The 20,037-nt window shown below is 36.2% G+C and overlaps 2 protein-coding genes and 2 pseudogenes across 2 annotated transcripts; 3 read left to right on the forward strand and 1 right to left on the reverse strand.

The window, feature by feature from the left end:
• Nucleotides 1–411: 411 nt before the first annotated feature.
• On the forward strand, nt 412–1,629 carry LOC108831821 (protein ROH1). The gene has a single exon (XM_018605332.2). It carries the CDS (start codon nt 675–677, stop codon nt 1,530–1,532), a length of 858 nt encoding a protein of 285 aa, XP_018460834.2. The 5' UTR covers nt 412–674; the 3' UTR covers nt 1,533–1,629.
• LOC108831824 (uncharacterized) lies at nt 1,578–6,666 on the reverse strand (annotated as a pseudogene).
• A 3,578-nt stretch (nt 6,667–10,244) lies between these two features.
• LOC108838470 (uncharacterized) lies at nt 10,245–11,792 on the forward strand. The gene is made up of 5 exons (XM_056995673.1): nt 10,245–10,379; nt 10,460–10,693; nt 10,827–11,212; nt 11,312–11,434; nt 11,522–11,792. The coding sequence occupies exons 1-5, from the start codon at nt 10,370–10,372 to the stop codon at nt 11,618–11,620; spliced, it is 852 nt and encodes a 283-aa protein (XP_056851653.1). The 5' UTR covers nt 10,245–10,369; the 3' UTR covers nt 11,621–11,792.
• A 3,167-nt stretch (nt 11,793–14,959) lies between these two features.
• Nucleotides 14,960–19,855, forward strand: LOC108831823 (uncharacterized; annotated as a pseudogene).
• The last annotated feature ends 182 nt before the right edge of the window (nt 19,856–20,037 follow it).

Genomic DNA, 20,037 nt, shown 5'->3' on the forward strand with positions numbered 1-20,037 from the left:
GTGCAATTACTCTAATAACTAGGCATCAAAATCTTTTTTTGAAGAAATGCATCAAAAATCTTTGTAATACATGGCAACAAAAAAAATATTGAAATTGTTTATTTTCCATAACAAAAAGAAACAGCTTGATATATATATATAATAATAATATATATAATATATATTATATATATAATACTTTTTTTCGACAGGTCATTCAGTTATGTATATTACTAGTTTTTCATTCTGAAATTAAAATTGACGTCGGGGAGAAAAAGTCTGTAATAATAGACAATCGACGAATATTCTTTTACTCAGCGAGTACCAAAGAAAGAGAAAGAAAAAACATAAAAATCCCTTTCCGACACGAACATGCTTTCCACTATTTCAGTTCCTGCTTTCGTCTAAACTCTCAAACCCCTCTCTCCTCTATTTTCTTCCTCTTCAAAAAAAAAAAAAAAATTCTCTCCTTTTATCATCCGAAACAACAAAAAAACACGTATCCGACCGTTTCTCCGAGCTAGTCTCGCCTCCTCCCGACACCACCGAGGCCCCCTCCTCTCAGCTGTCCGATCCGATTCCTCGATCCCGTGGCTACAGAACCTCCTCGACGTTTTCACGTCCTGCGAAACTGAGTTCAAAGGCGTCCTCTTCTCCACGGTCAGATCTCGAGGTCTCCGTCTTTGGAGAGGGTTATGACTGAAATGCTTGATCGGATTCTAAAGGCGCTTGATATATGTAACGCCGTCGTTAACGGTATTGATTCCGTTAGACAGAGCCGGCGTCTTGCGGAGATAGCTGTCACGGCGCTTAAACAGCGGCCGTTATGTGACGGAAGCGTTCGTAGAGCCAAGCGTGCGTTGGCAAGCCTCGTCGTTGGGTTAAACGGCGACGTGAAAGATAGGAGCAATGGCAGTAGTAGTAGTAGTAACAAAAGGACAACGTCGAGGTCGTGGTCGTTTGGACCGCGCAGCAACGTCGCCGTAGGAGGATCGTCTGGCCACGTCAGCAAGAACTGGTCTGCGACGAAGCAGATTCAAGGGATGGTTGCTAATCTCGTGCTGCCACGTGGAGCGGAAGCTTCAGGAGCGGCGATGCCGGTTTATATAATGAGCAGTGTTATGGCTCTTGTGATGTGGGTGCTAGTGGCTGCGGTTCCTTGCCAGACAAGCAACGTTCTTGTGGCGCCGTTGCAGCTTCCGAAACACCAGAGCTGGGCTAGCGCCGCGGTGAACATTCAGGAGAAGGTTGGTGAAGAGATGAAACGGAAGGAGAAGCGTTTTGGTTGTGGTGGTGGTGGGTTGATGGAGGAGATGCAGAGGATGGAGAAGATAGGGTTGTCTTTGTTGGAATTCACGGAGAGGTTTAGGTTTCCGGCAGAGGAAGAGGAGGCGGAGGAAGTTGCGGAGAAGGTGGAAGAGATGGATGAGATTTGCAGAGGAATGGAAGTTGGATTGGAGGATTTGCAGAGACAAGTGAGAGAAGTGTTCCACAGATTGGTGAGAAGCAGGCTAGAGATTGTTTCCTTGCTTGATCAAGCTCATGCAATCTAATTTAATCTACTTTTCTGGGCGGTTTTTAGTCTCTTAAAAAAACACTGAAAAATATTGATGTGTATAAATCTACAATTAGTATTACATATGTTTGGTTTTTTGGTGGGTGCTAGTGTATAAACATATGTTTGGTTTTTTGGTTATCTGAAAACTGCAAAACTGACTTGAGATTGTTTCCAGAAGCGTCCCAATGCTTCCCGAAGCTTCTGTTACCGGGGCGCTTTGGTCCTGTTCTGCTTCCATTAGTATCTGAATGATGTGTGCTCTTATGACGTTTGAATTTGTTGTGTTCTTTGCCGCCGTCTTGTTTGGCTGTTGTTTCTGATGAATGATGATTTCTTTTCCTTGGCCTGTATAAAAAAAGGAATTAATGAGCAAGCAGTGATTTGATTAGATATGTGTTCTTTTTTCTAAAGGATCTTACTCTCTCGAGGAGTCGATGGATGTCGTCTGCGAATCATTGGTCTCGTCTTTCTCCTTTGCTTTGCTCGAACGGTTCTGCACAATTAAGATGAAAGTTCGAAGATGATACATCCATTTCTTAACAAGAAAATTTACACTGAGGGAGAGAGAGATACCTCTAAAACTGTCTGGAGGAAACTCTTGTGCTTGTCTGGTGTGGCTAGCTGGACTGCGCGGGTGCCACACTTCCTTATCATAATCTCAACTATGATCGTTACCTAAATATCCACATGTATTTGTATTGGTTAGTCAATCATAACGTTTTCGAGCAAAGAAAAGATTTAGTAAGCACCACTCTCAATTATTATTACCTTTGATTTAAAATAGTGTCTTGAAACAGACGACCAGGGGAGAATCTCATATAAGAGGTTCTGCAGTAGACTCTGCAAGTCCTGGGCTTGCGATGTCGAGACTAAAACTTTCACAAAACCCAAAACAGCCTGCAGATGTACCATGACTAGTTAGAAACTCAAGGAATTAACAAAAAGTACATACTTAAGAGCAACCAAGAGGTAGGCTTACTTTTATAATCTCAATGGATTTGGTGTGAAGCAATTCTAAAACAGAGGAAAGAAGCTCTGGTGACGATAGACAGATCTCAGGGTCTCTGTATATTAAGACAGATAACGCAGACACTGCTCCACTCCTTATGTGTGGCGATGTTCCAGATATATAACCAGATATCTGCAGAATCACGGATTCGGATTTGGTCATTTGAGAGATAACGAGAGTCGACTAAATTGATATGATAGGCTCTACTCTATAATGTTACTCACCATGTTAATCAGTTTGGGACAAAGTTCATCACTGTTCATAGATGATGAATTTTTCAAGGTGGTATATACCATAACCAGTGCGTCACAAGCTGCTTTCCTGTGTTCTTCTTTCCACTGTAGATGCAAAACAAACGTTAACAAATTGTTTAGTAACTGTATTGTTTCCCTTACCACCAGTAAAGAAGCAGCAACAAGCAAACAGTATGCTTACATCTTTAAGTGTCAGGATCATTTCGTTCAGGATTAGGAAAGCCTTCTCATTCTCTTCCTCGGAGCTCGACTGCAGAGAGAGAAAATAAAGCATTAAGAATATTGGTCACCGTCTTCGTACAGCAACAGTGAATTGTGCATTTTGGATCTTCTTTCTTCCGTCATACTTATATTAAAGTTTCAATTGATACAAATGGATATATAATTTACACCTGAATTCCGCGAGCCATTAGGACGTGGAAACATGCAAATCGACTTTTAGAAGATGCTTCATCCTCTGGAGTTTTATGGCTGAGTAACATCTCTATCACCTCTGCAAAATGAGATGAACAAAACCAGCCATGTTCCTGCACCAAAAAAGAAGGTAAATCAACATATAAGTACTGCGTACCAGACAATGATCACTGTAATCTTCGCTACTATAACAAGTTCAAATCGGGTAAGCAACCTCTAGAATTCTGCTCAGTGTATTATACGCCCCGCGGAGATCAGCCTCATCAGTGGCCTGAAACCAAATCAGGTGATGGATTAGTCTCTCTGCATAGGAAAATCTAATATATAAAATCTCTAAGCTGAAGTTTAGTAAGATACCTGAAAACTTTGGCGGACAAGATTATATATCAATTCAATAAGATCTTCCTTGGCTCCTTCAACAAATGAAGATGCAAGATCCAGCACAGCACTCCTGTAAGCGAGCGTCAAAGAAGTCGTACCACGTAAATGAAAATAAGAGGCAAAAACTTATATCTACATGGATGTCATGCTAATTTAACAAGTCACGGAAGAGATATTTTAAAAGGATCATTTTCAAAATAAAATTTAATATACAATACTAAAGACATATATTTCTAGAGCTATACCTCTTTAACTGTGTCTTTGTAGCACTGCGGTTGTCTTTCTCTTCATCAATTGAATCATTAGACTGGTTGCCTTGCCCTTCAATCTCGCTTTCACCAGCAGGATCAAACTTATTTAGCAAGGAAATTAGAATCTTTTTCTTCACTGAAGAATCCAGAGTAGAAGCTAAGCATCCAATTGCAGCCTGACATTACAAGAGCATATAAATGATATAATCTTTAGCCAATCAAAACTTTAACTACTTAGAGCAAACGAACACACTGACATATGCTGAAGAAATTGTTTAAATTTTGATCTGTTAACCTTAAAGTCTGCACTGATCTGCGCGCCTGAGGCAGTTAATACATGGACAAGAGTTTGAAGCAGTTCTGCCGAGCTTGATGCCAAAGTCTTCATGTTTTTCATTGAAGCTTTCTTCGAATAGTGAAATCTACTATCAACCTCTGGTTTAGCATCTTCACTCATATTGGTGTTTTCCTCGTCCACAACATCTGTACTGGGCTTAGGCATTCTTTTATTCTGATTTACAAGCATCTGAACAAGCAAAAAAATTATGAGAAACTTTGTAAAAACAACAAGATATTGTTTAAAGTGAAATTGCGAAGGAACTCACCTGTAGAGAAACAGCCACGGCTTCATGCATGAAAGATTTTTTCTTAATAAACTTAACCATCAGCTTCACTAGAGATCCAAATTTCTGGGGCACATCAATTGGGTAGTTACAAAAGGCAGGTAACAGTTTCAGCAGCTCATGACCACATGTCCGCAACGTTTTCCCGTGACCTGACTTTTTAGCTGATGAACCAGAACATACATAAATGTCATTGAAAGAATTGGCAGATACATAGAGAAATAATCAAGGGATTGTGGTAATCTATTCTATTAATGCAAATAAAAATTCTCACTGTCTGCATAGAGAAGAGTACCTTCTTTAGAAGCAAGTATCAACGATTTTGCAAGGGGAACAATGTGGTCGACATAATACTCAAGAGATGCTCCAACAATATGCTTTCTTAAGATAGGAATTAGCCAAGTATTTGTGCATGAGTGACTCTCAGCATAAAGGGTGATAGGAAGAAGTGTTAGTAGCTTCACTGGCCCCATGGCAACCACTGCAGCCCCAATGCATTGTTGAACCTGCAGATAAGTCCAATCTATTATAAATAAAAAAGTTATAGATAGACTCTTCATAACGTAAGAAACTGAGAACAAAAAAATATTATTGAATACAAGTACTAAATGCCCCAGACATTAATAAAAAGAACACAAGTCCTTCTGAACCAACCCCATTCCTAAAGTAAGTACGAAACCAAAACCATAACTGCAATCCAACAGGCCCTATCATAACAATAATATACATTTTTGCAAATCCAGAAAGTTATGGAATATTGGTGAAGCGGGAGCATTATTAAAACGTACCTCCAGTTGCACTTTTCATCATGTCTGCAAGCTTTAAAATGATATCCTTTGCGAGAATATATGAAAGGTCTCCTGAAATAATGGGAGATAGAACTCAATATTAATGTGTTACTCACACCAAATTTAAATAAGCTTCTGGGAAAGCGAATTGTTTGCTTAATTTAAATAAGCTTCTGGGAAAGCGAATTGTTTGCTTAATTTAAATAAGCTTCTGGGAAAGCGAATTGTTTGCTTGTAACATACTGTTCAGTAGCTAATATATTCAGGATGACAAAACATAGCAGGTTAGTGAAAGTACACCTGCTATGACAAAAATATGAAGAGAGATCAAGATGTCCTTTTTATTAGTTATGAAATATTATTGAATACATCTTTAATAAAAATAACTCACAACCTTCTAAACCAACCTCCCATTCCTAAAGTAAGTAAGAAACCAAATCTCAAACCAAATCCGCTTTGAGAACTTGCCTCGTCAGCGGCGAGAAGTGAGACCCCATAAGCTCACAAAGTTCCGAGAAAACACAAGAACTAACTTCTGCAGAGAGAAATGGAACCGTAGCACTGAGAACATTTAGCACATGCGCAGCCTCTGCGTTCTCAGATTTCAATGATGACTCAACCTTAGAACCTTCCACAACCTTCCTCGAGCTTAGTTCAGACAAGACAGGCTTATGTTCTTTAAGTAGAGCATATAAAGTATCACTTGCTTCCTTGATAACAGTCGATGATAACCGGAGAGAACCAAACAGCTTCTCCAAACACTCTTGAGCGCATCTTCTAACCTAACAAAACCCAAAGATTGAAACTTTGAGAAAAGGGCAATACAATAAAACTAGAATGAACATAAAGGTGATACCTTTGGGCGTTTATCAACGGAGAATCTGAGAAGCGAACCAAACCCAATTCGAATAGATTCCCAATAATCCAAATCGCAGAAACCCACAAGCAATGTCCCAATACACTTCACACCAGCTCTCAAGCTAGCAACACCGAGTCCCTCCCCTTCCCCATCGATAGGTCTCACGAGAACACTCACAGCCTCACGAGCCATGGGAGCTGAGATTCCTCCACGAGGAACCAGAGGAACCACTATGGAGAGGAACGTGAGCAGAGCAGACACGGCCATCGGATCCGCCGCGGTGGAAGAGTCGAGCGAGGATATAGCGGCTGCGAAGTAAGCGGGAGGAGACGGCGGAAGAGACTCCGATGTGAGAATGGAGCGCATCGCGGCGGCGGTGGCGACGAGGTGACGGTGCTGCGAGGCGGAGGACTTGGCGTAACGGTCCATGAGCTGCTGGCAGATGTCGGAGTCGCCATCTTTGAAGTAGATTTCGTCGTTTTCGTCTGCTCTGTTCTGGTGTTGTGCTTCAACGACGGCCGTCATAGCTCCGAGGGGTTTTTGTTTAGGGTTTAAGGTGAAAAAAAACAAACAGAAACAGACTTTATAAACCAGTGTGCATAATCTACCGGGAAACTATCCGGTTTGCTTAACCGTCTCTCTAACTCTCTGATTGGTATAACCCGATAATTGCTATCCGGTTTGCTGCTATACACAGAAGTTTCTGAAACGTTTAAAATCTTGTTTTATAATGTATAAAAAGTTTTTTTTTAATTATGAAATATTTAAAATTTTTATTTTAAAATTATAAAATAAATTTATTTTAAAATAAAATTATTTATGACTAATAATAAAGCAGACAATTTTGCATATTAGTTTTTCTCTTTCATTTATAAAATATTTTCTTTAAAAAATTAAACTAACTTAAATAAATAGTTATTTAGTTAGTGCAATAATATTACTAAGCAAAATTTGAGATTGCTGCTCTTTCTTCTCACAGTATAAAGCTTGAGGTGGGTTTATTTGACAAATTTAATTAAATATAATTATAAAATAGTTTTTATTTTGCATATATAGTATGATTTTGAATTATGAGTTTTTTAAAATAAATGCATTGAATTTTAATATACATTTCACTACATTATTTTATAAAGGCATTTTTGTCTAGTTTTCATTTTTGTTTCCAACTAAACATAATGCATATTTTGATATGTACTTATAATATATTTTTGATTCTTTCCCAAAAAGAATTTGGTTCTACTTGTTTATACAAGTTTTCTTCTGTATATTTATTTTTATTCATATATTTTAGTTAATAAGCAGCCCTATTATTAACTACATGTTTATGATTTAAAACTCTACTTATAACTTATATTATATTTTTTGAATTCATTTTAACATATGCTTCATTCTTAAATTTAAATTTAAATTATTCTATAACAAAAAGTTATTTATGTTATTAAAATAGTTTCAAGAGGTTGATCTCATGAACCATCCAACTTAGAAACTAAATATTTATATGAGAGATAAAATTATCAAAAGATCTTTCAAGGTTATCAGTTCAAATATTTAGAGACTAAATATAAGAAATACATATAGAGAGAAAATTAAACATGGACCGAATAAGATAGAACTCATCAGTTTCTACCAACAAAGATAATGTTTAACGGATGAATTGAACTTACAACCTTACATTCGATACTGGGTACATAGTGTTTCACAGATGAATCTTGAAAAGACTAGGACAAACTCTTTGTCTCGTCTTCAAACTTCAGGACCAAATTTGAGCCAGTCACCAACTCTCTGCCTCAGTTTAGATAGAAACTGTCGAGTGAAGGGGGAAAATGCCATAAACATCTTTCTTGAAGCTGAGTGCATGCGATAAACCGCATGTTTGTTGTGAGTTCTAATCCAGGATGATTATCTCACTAAACATATATATCTTATCCATAAAAGAATTTCTTATATGTATAGTTAAGAAATGGTAAACCATTTTCCGGAGAAAGAATGTAAAAGTCTCGGTAGTCACGCATGTAGAAATCTGGTGTGGTACTGATTCGAATTCGGGTCCTGTGTGGATCCACAGAATACCTTGACCACCCGACCACATATGCGTGGTTTCTTATACGTATAGTTTAAGAACCATTTTGCTAAGTGTTTAACTATACTACAAGTTTGGAAGTCTTGGATTATTTTGTTAGTGACATTAAACTCTTGAAGAGTTTGCATATTTTTCCATGAGATATCTAATTTATCTGATTGTTTTCTGTTTTTCATTTTTTTTGTCCCACAAACATGTGATATATTATTTTCAGTTAGTGTTTCAATTTTTCGGTAGACTTTAATAGTTTTCTAAATGTTAGTATATGCATATAAACGGTATATTACCAAATGAATATACCTTTTTAACATATATTCAATCAAGTAACGCGCTAAGTTTCATGTCAAATTTTGCCAATTTCTTTTGTCATTTTGTAAAGCAATTAATGAAATTGTCATTATCATATAAAAATATGTCTCGTCGTTTACCAAATCTAGTTTATGCTTAAATGGGGTTGTTAAAAAGTGGGCACAAACATGCCATGTTTTCCAGGGGCACAACCTATTTAAATATAGAAAACGAAGGGTAGTAAAACTGTAGAGTTGCCAATAACTTGAGGCTACGGACCAGATTTTGAAAGTTATGTGACTGATGTATACCAAAATGTCGTCATGTTTCATTGCTTCACATGTGAACCTTCTCCAGTGATCTTTTTTCTTGGACAACAAACCTTCAGCTATCTTACATGTTCACGTTAAAAAGAAAAAGAACAATAATAATTTGCTGATCAATTTGTCGGTCACCACTCACCACTACAGCCAATTAGCTAGCCACCACCTCCTTGTCAAACGCACTCGCCAGTAGTACTTTAGGATCCATCTAGTTTGCTATTTATTTTATCCTATGACCACATAACGATCCAGTAAATATATCTGATTTTCTTGTAGTGCATTATCATCAACTTTTGAAATCAATCATGGCACAACTCAAAATCAACATAGATGTATAATGTATTGATCTTGATCCGATTCTAATTTATAAAGGAGTGCAAGCAACAATAACATAAGCATATGCACATGCATGTTCAAATATAATTAGTGAGTTTTTACTCTTAGCCATTTCATTTGAGAACTAAAAGAAACTACGTAGTTCTCTAAGAATCAAGGGTCGGAATTCGTAGCAACATTTTGTAATTCTATATTTTTTTTTCATTTTATATTAAGTGTTATTTTAGCTTTTAAATTTTGTTTCATTATTAGTGTCATTTTATATTTTCAATGCATATTTTAAATATTTTTTTTATTTTTACCTTTATTTTAAATTTATTTATCATAAATTCAAACAAAAAATATATTAAATAAAAAATAGAAAATTGTTTGTGTGGATAAACTTTAGACAATACTTATTATAAGTATAGGGTATAGAGTATACATATATCAATTAATTAATTTTAAGGAAAAAATTTGATTTACCAATATATAAGTGGGCGAGTTCAGTAATAGCAAGAAAATATAATTGCTGCTTTAGAAACAAATAAAAATGGCTGTCTAGAGCATTTACATTTACAGCCATTCCCAATGATCCATAGATTTGTCTAAGCAAATAGAGGCTATGAGAATATATATATATATATATATAGATGATTAAATTCATATTCACTTGCAGGAGCACCAACTAGAGTGTTTCTTGTGGGAGCATCCCATCTATACATGAAATATTCTCCATGAAACTGCTTGTTGATGACTAGGACTCTGTCTTCTTCTGCAAGCCAACTACATACATTATTCAATAGAAATTAATCAACTCAACCGAAGAAAAAAGACAACCGAAAACTATAAAACCTTTATTTTGTTTGTCAAACATTTTATGGTTAATTTTTGTTGAAACATTATTTTATTTTAAACATAGTTTAGAGGAAAAAAATATTACATATATTATACATAATCCGCGCGGACACGGATCTAGTTATTCATAACAAAAATAGATTTGTTATAAAATATTTATAATTTAAAAAAAAAAATAGAGAAAAAAAACAGATTCCTGGCTTTCGTTAGGCCATAAAGTTATATAGCCCAGGCCCATAAGTTTTGTGTCTGATAAATAGATCGGTTTCCTCTATCAAAGTTGCAAGAAAACCCTAAACGGATCAAATTCTGGGAAGTCGATAGAGATCGATCTCCTCTCTCTCTCTCTCTCTCTTTCATCATCAAAGTTGCAGGAAACCCGGATCGTTATGGCAGGAGGTGGGTATTTTGGGATCCAATTATTTCTGATTTCGGTTGTAGATTAAAGCGCGATAAATGGTTGTTTCTGTGGGTGATAGGTGACCATCCGTTTCATCTGGAGACGGGAGTGTGGTGGGACATGAACACCTGTCCGGTTCCCCCTGGTTTCGACCCTCGTCATGTCCGTGGGTGTATAAAATCTGCGTTGGAGAAGAAGATTGGTCGTCCTTCTGTAGTCAGCATCTATGCCCTGGGCAACCTAGAATACATCCCAAGGGACCTCTTGGAAATGATCTCTTCCTCTGGAATCACTCTTATTCATGGCCTCCGCAGTAAAAAAATCAATCAATCCTCTGAGATTTTTTTTGTTTTGTTTATTTATTTATTTAGTGTAATATATATATATATATATATATATATATATATATGTTTATAGTCTCTCATCTTCCCTAAATTAATTTGTAGATATGATGGACTTTAATGGGTTTCTGGAAGAATGGTCTGACAACAGCATGGACACCACTTACACAATGGTGATAACCGATGATTATGGGATTGCTTATCCTCCTCTTCTTGGGCTTTTTGAATTCTCTAAGCTTTGTGCATATCCAAAAGATGGTCGGCTCATTGCCCTTGCCAATCAAAGCAATCCCAGACATAGAGTGTTGCCCTGTGACTTTGTCTGGGAAGCTTTATTGTCTGATAATTACGCAGATTCGACCGGGAGTAAACCTCTCTACGGGAGTAAACCTCTCTACGTGTGCAACATATGCGATACTTATTTCGAAGAAGAATTCAGCCCTCATCTCAAATTCAGCACTCATCTCAAGGGTGAAGGACACAGAACAAAGGTACTACGCGCTAGCAGCATCCTCCTCACCTTTTAGTATCATTACATTTTTTTTTTGCAAAATTTGTCATAGTGTGTTTGTGTTTGTGTTTGTGTGCAGTTGTTTGATATAGCGGCTAGAGACTCCAGCAACGGTGAGCTTAAACATTTTTGCCAAGTTTGCAATTATCCCGCCGACGTCGATTTTAACTTACGCCTCCATAACCAAAGTGAAGAACATAAGGTAAGCAGCATGCATCCTTGCCTCTTACCTTGTAACAACTCTCTTGTATCAATACAATTTTTTGATCCCATTTGGTTTGTTTTCAAGCTGGCTGCGAAAAAGGCTCAAGAAGAGGACAATTGCGAGAGCAGGAACAGAGGTCCAGAGTGGGATCCGGTTGGCGAGATAAGAAGCAATCTCTCTTGAACGAGGCAAACAGTGAAGATCATTGATCATTGTTGTGTTTAAGTTTACTGCATAATACTTATCTTATTATGTTTAATAGTTTGTTCGTCCGCCACTAAAATATTTCTAAGTCTTGTTTGTTTGCTTTTTTTTTTATCGGTTAAAATGAAAATCTTAATCCCGTTGTGATTGATCATTGTTTCTCGGCGAAAATTGAGTAGTGTGCGAGAGAGTAGTCTTTACCTAGGAAACTGTAGTGGGCTATGCAAGTAAAATATACCTTACTTAACCCGCAAGTTGATTGCCCGGAAGGTGACTAAAGGTGCATTTCTAACCTTGCTCCGTTGAGAGCTAAACTCTGTTTTAGCCATTGCTTTCGCCATCAGTAGCGTTCCTTATTCCGTTTGAATGGTCAGACGATCTATTTTCCAAATATGGATAAATATAAGTGGTATAGCTAATTACATCCAATTTCGAATTTAGCACTCTTGAAAAGAGAGTATATTTGCATCCATTAACAAAACTGAATAATAAACCAAACAACACTAACTATTTTATTTTTAATACTTCATGTTTAATTATACTTCCGAACAATTAAATATATTATTTGAGATTCAACTTGGTTAAACTAAATATCCAACTTTACAGGTTAAGTACCAATCAAGTAATAAATACAAGAAAAGTAACAAATAATTGTGTCTACCCCTAACCATAAATCTATCATACACATGCTCAAGTGTTGAGGGAAATGGTCATAAGACCAGCTCCTCTTGATTCAAGGACTGTCCGTGAGGTCTGCAATGGACTAGAGCATCAAGGGAAAGACCAACTTGCGAAAGAGTTGTTACAGGAGTTGGAAGCAAAAAGTTTCTTCTAGAAATGCACAAGGTATCATTATTAACCAAAAAAAAACTTATTTTTAAGAAATAGATTATGTTTAAGAATGGATGCAAACTCATAAATATTACAAGACACAATGCAAAAGTATATGTTCAACAACAAATGAATATCTCAAATGAATTTATTGTTCTTCTGGACAGAACTAGAATATAAACAGGAAAAGAATTACGGTTCCGGCTTTTAAGATTTGAGTGAGTCACGCCCAGAGAAATCTTACGAAGGTAGGAAGACATTATCTATCAACAGCAAGGAGATGTGATCACATAAGTAGAAGAGAGGCAAAAACAGAGAGAAGAGACAGAGTGAGTCGGGTTTGTCCACTAGGTGCTGGTGCAGTGGTTGATGGGGTTCCCGGGGTTGCGGTTGGGGCTTTTGCTGTAACCGGAGGTAGTGGTGGCTCAGTGACATCAGCATCTGTGAAAACAGCATTTGTTGTATCCAGTCTCTGTGAGTGCATCAAGAACCGCTTTGACCACGTCGAGCCCTTGCTTCTCTGTCAGGTATGCTGCATTCTGAGGGACGCCAAAAAGACATGTCTATGAGAAGATGTCCTGGTCCGATGGGTAAAGTGTTAAAGAATTGAAGAGATGCACGAGAGAACTCACCTTAACACTGATCAAAACACCGGAGAGAGTGGTGGAGTTCTTTGCCAATAGCTCAGTTGGTTCATCTCCCCTCTTCTCACACTTCTTAAACCCGAGTTCGACACCAGTTGACACCTAATTTTTAGTTTTTTTTTCTCTTTTGTTTTTGAAACGGGCTAAGACCCATTATACCTATTAAACTTTTATTATCTCTATTTATAATTTGTAAAATATGGCCCAACAAAGGAAAAATATTAAAATTATCTCTATTTATAATTTGACCCAAGTCCAAACCATCTAATTTATATACCAATCTTTTTTTTACATGAAAATTAATTACATGATTACAAATATTAAAACATATTCATTTTGACATTAAGTTTATAACTGTTAAAATGTAAACAATATTTTGTATAATATTGTGAATATAAGTAGTTTTTTTATTTTTGTAAAAAAAACTGATACTAATTAATATCTGACGATATTAGTTCTAATCAAAAAATTCCTTTCCTAAATAAAAAATACTCTGTTACCACAATATTTATTTAACAATAATGATCACTAAAACAAACAAAATCAACTATTAGTTGTGTATACACACTAATCACAAACATTATATAATTATCATATAGATTTAAACTAAAGAAAACGATACAATAAAATAAAAACCAAATATTTATATGTTATAAAATATATAATCCTGCGCTTTTAAAGCGCGGATCAAAATCTAGTCTAATATATTAAAACTGAAGTATAAATTTAAAATAACCCAGACTTTTCCTAAAAAATTACAAGTGAATGCCATTCCTTTTTTTACTCTTAATCATAAATAATTTTAATAAATAAAACTACAAAATACATAATAAAATATTGTTTCCTTAAAATATCCTATGTGTTGCACCATGTTACCTAATATTTTAGCTAACATAAAGGATTGAAATCTTTCATTTCCTAAACAAATATAAATCATAAAAACAAAAATCTGCGACAAAGTTATGTTGTAAGATATGTTTTCCAAGATCTTATTTTTGGTAAATAATACTTATTTTAATTTTGGGGGTGATTTTTCTGATTTTTATACTATGAGTCGGTTTGAAATGTATGTTTTCCAAAATATTGATTCGAATACGAATTAAAAATGTTAAATGTTTATCAAAATATTTAGAAATGTGTCTTTAATATTTTCATTCAACCAAAGTAATAAACAGACATGTTATTATTAACAATTTAAAAAAAAAATCAATCATTTTATTTTCGAATCATATGGAATTTGGAGATGAAAGAAAATGAAGACATGACAAATACAAACAAATAATTTAGAAACAACATTGTGATACATCTTTCTTCTATGGTTTTGGCATCTATTATATTTTATCTAAAATCATTTTCTTTTCAATTGAGTAGTTTAAATATGTAAATATGGCAAAAGAATTTTGAAACTGAATTTAAAAATAGTAGTATCAGTAAGAGACATAAAATAAATATTCTAAAGTGAGAAACTCTAATGTGATATTGATCAATAAACACCAAATTTCTGTTTTTGAAGTTAATAAAAGGAGGACAAAACAAAAAAAAATTAGATTGTACAATTAATATTCGATATCTACGCAAAAAAAATAACATCCGCACACCCGTGCGGGGCAAAACTCTAGTTTGATTAGTTAACAAATAAACATGCTTTTGTATAAATCGGTTAACAAATAAGATGAATCAGGCCTGGCGGCCCATCAGTTTCCTTAAATTACTTCTTCAAATTACTAGTTTCGACCCAAATCGATTATTCAATGAACCGAGACAGACATACCAATCAACCAAATTGTACCAACGACCCAAATACAGAATCGAATATAAATATCAGTCTCACCCATCGTCATCTATTCTTCTCCTGCTCTCTCTCTCTCTCTCTTGGCAGAAACAGCAAATATGACCGCCGAAACAGCAACCGCCGCACACGGCAACATCGACCTTCCTAACGGAGATGCTTCCAACGGTAATATTACCGCTTCCTCTAAGAAATCTCGTGAGAGCGACCGTCGCCGCCGCAGGCGGAAGCAGAAGAAGAACAGAAAAGCAGCATCCCACGCCGACGCTTCTGATTCAAAGGAGAACGCAGATCCACAGCAACAGGTAAGCTTTGTGTTCTGATTCTCGCACTCTATCAATGCGATTGGAGATTTTTCTAGGGTTTGCGATTGATTTTATTTGGTTAGTGATGTGTGATGATCTTTGTTTCCTCATAGGATTCTGAGCAGATTGTGATAGAGTATGTTCCAGAACAAGCCGAATTTGGAGATGGTTTCAGCGACGACTTTAAGGAGATTTTTGAGAAGTTCAGCTTTCGAGAGCCTGTTGCCTCTGAGGTGTAATACTTTTTTTTTTCGTTTGGCTCTTTGGCGTGAGTTAGGAAGTTCGTTAATGCTTAATGATACTGTTTTGGTTGACTTAGGACGACGCTAAGAAGGACAGAGTCTGAGGAGAACAAAGATGTGAAAAAGAAGGTTAACTCAGATTCTGAGGCAGACGAGGAAGATCAAGGCAATGATCAAAAAGAGAAGGGAATCTCTAATAAGCAGAAGAAGGTTATATTCTGAAAACTAATTATTATCTCTTAGTTTTGCATTACTTCCATTCGATAGGATAGTGCTTACTCTAGGTCCTTCTTTGTTCTTAGCTCGGTTTACTACATGTTTATAGATTCCTAAAGTCGTGAAATTTCTTTTTTCTTTTTTTTTTCAGCTTGGACGGAGTATGAAGATTGCTGAGCTGAAGCAGGTATCGGCTAGGCCTGATGTCGTTGAGGTAAGGATGCATTTATATTTTTCTATGAGTTCCAGATATGGATAGTTGAAGCTTTTTCCCATGTTTTCTTGTTGCTGTTGTTAGTACCCGCATAGTGCTCGTTTTGTTAGCCTTTCGCATGCATTATAAATCTCTAGTGCCCTTTGTCTCTCACTCTGAGTAACATCTCAAATTTTCCTTAGCGTTACTCATGAGTTCCATACTTTGCATTCGTATTTTCTGTTTTCACCATTGAACTATAGGTTAAGAATGTTGATATGATGCGTCAGTGGGTTTTTTTTTTGTCTGCCATACCGTAATTGATCTACAATCTATAAATTTGAAGTAGTAATGCTTTGTCTCAGTTTCATCCCGTCCCACATCTTTCTATGGAGAAATTCCTTTTCTCGTTGTGTAGCTCTCTATAATATGTTTTGATGTTTTATTTTATTTCTAACTTCAATTTTTAATGTTTTTAGGTCTGGGATGCTACTTCAGCAGACCCTAAGTTGTTGGTGTTTTTGAAGTCGTACCGGAATACAGTTCCTGTGCCAAGAGGTTTGTAATATTTCTAGTAATGGTGCTGTAGCTAATTATTATGTTTCTGTCATTTGTGGGTGTGTCACGTAGGAGAATTATAGCAGTAGGGATAGAAATCATCATGCCAATTAAGTTTCCTTATACCAATATATGTGCCTCTTGCAGGAGAACGTCTGTGATAAACCTTGGAGCCTGGACTTGTAGGTGTACTGGAGAGGGCTCTTTTTTTTGTTCCTTCTATGCATGAATTATTTGGTGCTTAGTCTTTGAAGATGTTTGATACGTCTCTGAGGAAAAGTGTTTTATGTATCATTTAGATGTATCCGGTTTTGTATGCATTCTAGTGATCTTGCTTTTCGATGCATCTGGTTATGTATTACTCATAGAATTCAGTCATGTTTCTTTGCGGTTAGGCTATTGTGTTGCTTGCTCTCTCTTTCTTATGTTGATGGTATCTCAGCGGGGTATTAATTTTTGCAGGGAAAGCGTGGTATAGAGAAGCTGCCATTCCATCTTCCTGATTTCATTGCTGCCACCGGCATTCAGAAAATTAGACAGGTATCTTCTTTTGGACTATGAACTCCATTATTTTGATTTTTGTTGACCTGCACATATTCCCTTCTGTAGGTGAGGTGTTTTGGTTTAGAACTAATGCTTTCATTATAAAATTTTGAAAATCTTAATGTTTCACATTTACTTTCCCTTCTTCAAATTTTTGTACTAAACTTAAGCTTTCTCTACGCAATGGTCTCTCTTTTTTTACTCATTCTACTAGATTTCTGGATGCAAATTGTCATTTTTTTTTTCTGTGCTTTTGAGGAACTATCTTTCTTGTCAATCTTATACTTTCATTCGTTCTTGTTAACATAAGATATTTTCAAATCAAAATGGTTCTTTTTCAGTTTTATGTGTTTAAGTCCTAAATAGCTTCTACTAGTCAGAGCTAAGTACTTTGTTGTTCTTGTGTAGGCTTACATTGAGAAAGAAGATGGTAAAAAGTTGAAGCAAAAGCAACGGGAGCGTATGCAACCAAAGATGGGAAAAATGGACATTGACTACCAGGTTTCCCTCTGTAATTTTTCTCTGTAGTGTGCATTTGTTGATGTCTGTTCTTTAACTGATAAGTGGAAATAATACCTTCCTTTCGCAGGTTCTCCATGATGCATTCTTCAAATACCAAACAAAGCCGAAGCTGACAGCGCTTGGGGATTTGTATTTTGGAAGGGAAAGAATTTGAGGTACTTTGTGACATGTTTTACATCTTTATCATTTATTACACTGGGTTTAATTGCTTTGTGTACCTGAATCTAATTGCAATAATTTGAAAATAGGTTAAACTGAGGGAAACGAAACCAGGAACATTGTCACATGACTTGAAAGAAGCTCTTGGTATGGCTGAAGGTGCTTCCCCCCCATGGCTAATCAATATGCAGGTGAATTTATTATGACTGTTTTCATGATTATTGATCATTATTCTGATTGAAATGGAATTGTTTACTAAAAAAAATCCTTCTATAACAGCGATATGGTCCTCCCCCTTCTTACCCACATCTGAAAATTCCTGGTCTTAATGCTCCTATTCCGCATGGAGCTAGCTTTAGTTATCATGCTGGTGGCTGGGGGAAACCTCCAGTTGATGAAGTATAGTTATCTATATCCTTCTTTCAGTTAATTTTCCGTGCCATTCACTAACACATTTTTGTTGCTTCCCATTGTTTGTGTTATATGCAGTTTGGACGTCCATTGTATGGAGATGTCTTTGGCGTCCAGCAACAAGATCAGCCCAATTATGAGGTGAGTGTTCTCTCTTTCCTATGTTTTGTTTAGAATTTTATATTATTCTACGTGGAAGGAATACATAAGCTTATTGTTCCTTTGTCATGATAATAGGATGAGCCTATTGATAAGAGTAAGCACTGGGGTGATTTGGAGGAGGAAGAAGAAGAAGAAGAGGAAGAGGAGGAGGAAGAACAAGAAGAGGAGATGGATGAAGAAGAACTAGAAGACGGCATGGAATCGGTCGATACACTGTCAAGGTATTATTTTACCTTTTAGCGACGACGTGTATTTGTCTTTGTTTGCTTATCATATAACACATGAAACTGAATTGTTTTCCCCCTTTTCAGCACTCCAACTGGCATTGAAACACCGGATGCAATTGAGCTTCGTAAGGAACAGAGAAAGGAACCCGATAGGGCTCTATATCAGGTAGTGAACCTAAATTTTTTTTATCAATGCATCTTCACTTTGTCTTCCACCTAGTGCCTAGTGGAAGTATTCTCTTATTTTGATGTGAAGCGAAATTACAAAACTAACTCTTGTGGTTGGTTCTTTTTATTTCTGAAGGTACTTGAAGAGAAGGGAGAGAGTGTTGCTCCTGGAACAGTGCTGGGAACCACACACACATACGTCATTAAAACTGGTACTCAGGACAAGCCGGGAGCTAAAAGGGTAAGCATTCTATGCTTAAATTACCAAAATTTGTTCATTAAAGAATTGGTAGATAGTACACGGTGGGCACCACCTAATTTCCAGATACATGATTGAAGCAATTCATGGTTAGTTGGAAATGAGGCTAAAAAATTTAGATAGTTTTTGATATTTTTGGATTGTTTGGTCAGGAAAACTGGTTTTTTATCCATCCATTTATATTTATTCAGAGGTTGTGTGTTAGTTTAGTATTCGTCTCCTAAGTTTATGTGTTGTTTTGAGCCGGTATTAGGTATAGACATTAAGTTATTGTAGTGTCTCTGAAGTTTTGGTATATGAGGAGTCGTAAATTTATGCAATTGTGTCTATTTTTGAACAGGTTGATTTGCTTAAAGGACAAAAGACAGATCGTGTGGACGTCAGCTTACAGCCAGAAGAGCTGGAAGCCTTGGAGAATGTTTTACCTGCCAAGTAAGTAGTAGTAACATGATTGTATTATCTACACATGTGACTTCATAAGTAAAGAATACTGTTCTTAACTTTACCTACATTTTGATTTTGGAAGGTATGAGGAGGCGAGAGAAGAGGAGAAACTTCGCAATAAGCCAGAGGACTTCAGTGACATGGTCGCAGAGGTAATTAAATGACTTCCGATATATATACTGCTATAACACTATGGATGTGGTGATTAACTTTTTCTTAACTTGGTGGAATGGTGTAACAGAATTCGAAGAAAAGGAAGCGTGATAAGGAAGGAAAGAAGAAAAAAGATTTCAAATTTTGAGAAAGCTTTTCAATTCATGGAAGAACTCTGGAATCTGCACGTGTGTGTGTGAGAGAGTGATTCATTCTCCTGAGAATGTGTTTTAGCTTTACATAAGCTGAAGGAGGAAGGCAGATGCATCGAAGATATCTTTGAGTTTTTTTTCTGTCAACATCTTTGAGTTTATAAAAACCTATAAATGTTATGGATTCTAAATGCTATGTTACCTGAAATAAATAAAAAAACACTTGTTTGCACAAATTTTAAGTCTAAAAGCCTGAATTGTAAAACTGAAAGAGTAAGCAGCATCGTTTTTGTTGAGATCGTTCCATGATTCTTGCCTTATTTTAGAACTTGAAATATAAAGGTGCTCTTACATTAGTGACAAATGGTTAGGTGACAACTCATTCCGACACAGCGATGAGACGGTGAAACCTTGAAGA

The sequence above is a fragment of the Raphanus sativus genome, unplaced genomic scaffold (assembly GCF_000801105.2).
Source record: "Raphanus sativus cultivar WK10039 unplaced genomic scaffold, ASM80110v3 Scaffold0021, whole genome shotgun sequence".
Lineage (NCBI taxonomy): Eukaryota > Viridiplantae > Streptophyta > Magnoliopsida > Brassicales > Brassicaceae > Raphanus > Raphanus sativus.

Excerpts from the sequence above, each read along its gene's own strand:
- LOC108831821 (XM_018605332.2), top strand. The coding sequence starts at position 675 with ATGACTGAAATGCTTGATCGGATTCTAAAGGCGCTTGATATATGTAAC.
- LOC108838470 (XM_056995673.1), top strand. Across the intron at positions 10,694-10,826 it reads TCTTATTCATGGCCTCCGCA|ATATGATGGACTTTAATGGG; the intron begins GTAAAAAAATCA and ends ATTAATTTGTAG. Across the intron at positions 11,435-11,521 it reads ACCAAAGTGAAGAACATAAG|CTGGCTGCGAAAAAGGCTCA; the intron begins GTAAGCAGCATG and ends TTTGTTTTCAAG.